Source organism: Protomyctophum bolini (genome assembly GCF_963924005.1).
Source record: "Protomyctophum bolini genome assembly, chromosome: 8".
NCBI lineage: Eukaryota > Metazoa > Chordata > Actinopteri > Myctophiformes > Myctophidae > Protomyctophum > Protomyctophum bolini.
In genome coordinates this window covers 13,551,715-13,555,334 of record NC_137869.1, presented here as the reverse complement: position 1 = coordinate 13,555,334, position 3,620 = coordinate 13,551,715, and the positions used below count along the sequence as shown (strand labels likewise).

The window sequence follows — 3,620 nt, the reverse complement described above, 5'->3', positions numbered from 1 at the left end:
TTTACTTGATTCAGCACTTTACAAATGCCACAAAAATATTGCAGCTGATTAACAATGACAAAAATGAAAGATACAAGGCCTATGGTATTTCATATCAAATGCGATATACGGTAGTCTAATACAGACAGTTGAAGACGAACTGGAAAATAAGTGAAAAATAAAATAAGAATAAAACGAAATAAGAGAAACGGATGGTAATTACACGTCATTAGTTAAACCTTTACAACAACTCATTTCACTATAACATCAGTAAAGTAGCCTACATGTCATAATTCACAGCCTATATGGACGTGTGTTCTTAACAATAGGCTACACATGGTGTTCATGTCTCGCCAACTGCAAACTTTAAGCATTTTTTTATCTAAAACTTTCTGGCAAAACGTTTGTATTATTAATGTTGCACGATTAAATACTGTATCTGAAGTATGAATTCTAAAATAAAAATGGTCAAAACGAAAATATCGTCGTTATGGTGTGTTTTACAAGCTTGTGTTATATTAGAAACGGATCTTTGACATCCAATTGTCAATTAGTGTGTGTGGCACAAGTGACAAGTTAAAACGAAGTTTAGGCCTATAATTTAGCAAGATGATATATTATGGGCAAATTGTACCATGTTTCAACAATTCTATACAGATTCTTAAATGATGGCCTAAGTGAGTTTCTCGCCTTCTCCGGCAAGGCGACTATAAGCCAGATAATAAGCCTATATTTACAGCATAGGTCATAGCCAAAACACATCACAGACGCTCTCCAGAACATTCAACACTTTTGGCTAAAAATACAATGTTCATTCTTTAATGTGAATGTATCGCCTGCATCAATCGCAGTCCAGGTTCGGGGGATAAAAACCGCCTCACTGCTTGTCAGGCGTGTTGTTGACCAAAGGGCCGTATAAGCCGTTGGCATAGCCTTGCTCCTTGTGTAAGAGTGTCCTGTCCCTTATGAGGTCACTGAAGGCATAGTCCATTGGTGGCCTGAAGCCTAGAGTTGGCATCAACCCGGCGGTGGAGTATGGCGTCATGAAAGCCAGTCCCCGGCTATGAGCCGAGTAGGCCAGACGCAACGGGTTGAGTCCTAGGTGGGTACTAAGTGGGTACGTACTGGGGTCGGTGGAGAAGTGCGGGGCGTTGGGCTGAAGGGGAGAGAACGCAGAGCGGTTGCTGAGCGTCATGGCTCCTGGCAACATCGGCCTCGTGGGCGCGGTAGTTGAGATGGTGATGTTAGATGGATGTGCGCTCTGCAGGAGCATCCGTTCAGCCGTCCACGTCTCCTCCGGATTGGCCTTGCTGTGAGTTTGGCTTCCTGCGCTGTTGTTGAGAATCTGCTCGATGGCTTGAACCACATCCTTCCCGCAGCCCTGCAGGACCAGCTCCAAGACGCTCCGCTTGTGGCTGGGGAACACCCGGGTGAGGATGTCGATGGCGTTCATGTGCCTGGAGGCCACGGATGAAGGGGACGGGTCCTGCTCGTCTTTGTCGGTCTCAGAACCGGAGTCTGAACCCAGTGGACTGACAGAGCCCGGGGTCTCCTCGCCGTCTTTCAGGGGTTTGGAAACCGGAGAATTGACGAATGACTCGCCGTCTCCGTTTTCTGAGCCAGAGCCACCGTGTCGCACATCTGGAGAGGAGATCCCTGGTGCCGAATCGCTGTCGGTAGATACTGATTTTCCCTGCATGTGCTGAGGGGTGCTGGATCCAGGCATGTGGCTCTTCATGGCGAACAGTTCGTACTTCTGAAGACTTGAATCTGTAACACAAGCAATTGCGAGTGTCACTAGCAGCAATATATTTGTATACTACGATTTAGCATCATATGGATTGTAGAATAAAATAAAATAGCATTCTCAATAAGAATCCGAATTTGTCACTGCACTGTTGTGTGTTGTGCGTAAAGGAAATGTTTCCATTACGCACAGATTAAATATTAGGCTGCCGCTAATTAAACTATTTTTACGTTCATAAATATCAACTATATAGCCTATACTCGTATACATTCTCACAGACACGTGCATAATTGCATATAGCTTTTCTATAGACTATTTAGTTAGTTTAGGCTGGATCCAAATGTAGCCTCACCTGAGTTACTCTCGCTGCTGACAGTGCCAAACACCTCGTAGTTCTGACGCGGAGGGATGATGCCATTGGCGGCAGCCAGGGCCAGCCCCTCGGCGGTCCCGTAGAGGAGTTGCAGCTCCCGGGCTTCGTTCTCCTCCTGCGCCTGCTGCCTCCTCAGCGCCACCTGTGCGGCCATGACGCGCTGCCTCTCGGCGATCAAGGTGCACTTGGCGCACATGCAGTCCTTCCAGCGACAGTAGCGTTTGTGTCCCTTCAGAGCGGACACCACGCCGTGATTCCTGCAGCGAGCACACTTTGGGGTGCGTGGGTACTTTTCTGTGGCCCGCAATAGCAGCGGAGGCCCCCGCAGCAGGCTGCCCATAGACACAGGGATTGATATTGATGCTGCTGCCGCCGCCGCTGCCGCTGCTACCGCGGGATGGTGGTGCTGGTGGGATGCCGATGAGGCTGCATGCTCCGGTCTCAGATCCATGACCACTTTTCTCGCCGATTAACTTCAATTTAGCCGTAAACGAAGTAATGACCTGTGGTAAAGTGTGGTTGCCTATTCTTGGCGGCTATATGACACAGCCTATAGTTTTATCTAATGTGGAGACGTTCGCTGGGCAGTTCCCCTCATCTCTGGCCAAAAAGTGAAATTAGGAGTCTCCCTTATTAACGAAAATGCAGGAAAGCCGAAGTTATAGATCTGTTAGAAAGTTACACCTATACACCGTCTCTAATCTCAGTGAAGTGACGGCTTCAAAGCGCCATTTGAAGGAGTTACAGTCGCATTAAAATCCAAGGCGCAGTGAGAGAGAAGTGCCTTCATGCCTCTGCTTAAAGTTATATTCTCAAGGAGGAGCCGACTCAGCCGAGGTTGTTACTCGCTGCAGCGTGAGACACTAACTTCCTCAAGAGATTGTCAGTAGATACAGATCTCTCTCCCTCTCTCTATTGTTGCTCCTACGTTTTCATTAGACAAATTTAACAACAATGTGGCGTCTGTCATTGGCCAAAGGGGGAAGGGGCAATCTGATTGGCTTGCCTGTCGTCGTCCCCCCCCCCCCCCCAACTGTGTCCACCTTGGTTCTTTTTCAAAATATCAAGTTTAGAATCTCAAGGAGGATTCTGGACAGCTCAAATTGAAGCCTGTATTCATATATTTTTAATAGGTTATAGATTTCGACCGCAGATGATATGTTAGTTATATTATTTGGGTGGACTAATGGGCCTAAATGTAAGTCATGATGACATTAAAAATATTTAATGCCATGCTGGGTCAATTGCGAAAAAGTATTAAGCTAATAAAAACACAAACCATACTTGTGAATAGCAAGTAAACTATACTATATTGACCGACAGACATCTCAAGCCTTGAGTAATATTATTTGTGCAATTTAATGCATCCCTGCAGTTCAAATGCATTTTTTTTCCTATGTGAAAAATACACGTATAGCTTAATATATAGGCCAATAATTTCGTTTTTTATTTCCATCGAGCTATAAGGTAAGTATACTTTAATATTTTAGTGGTGGAATGTAAATTCGTCTAAAATGGTGA

At 45.6% G+C, this 3,620-nt stretch overlaps 1 protein-coding gene across 1 annotated transcript; it reads right to left on the bottom strand.

Annotated features, from left to right (window-relative positions):
• Window positions 1–856: 856 nt before the first annotated feature.
• Window positions 857–2,550, bottom strand: dmrta2 (DMRT-like family A2; the record flags this gene model as incomplete). Its single annotated transcript, XM_080771365.1, has 2 exons — window positions 857–1,749; window positions 2,079–2,550. 2 exons carry the CDS (start codon window positions 2,548–2,550, stop codon window positions 857–859), a joined length of 1,365 nt encoding a protein of 454 aa, XP_080627491.1.
• Window positions 2,551–3,620: the final 1,070 nt, after the last annotated feature.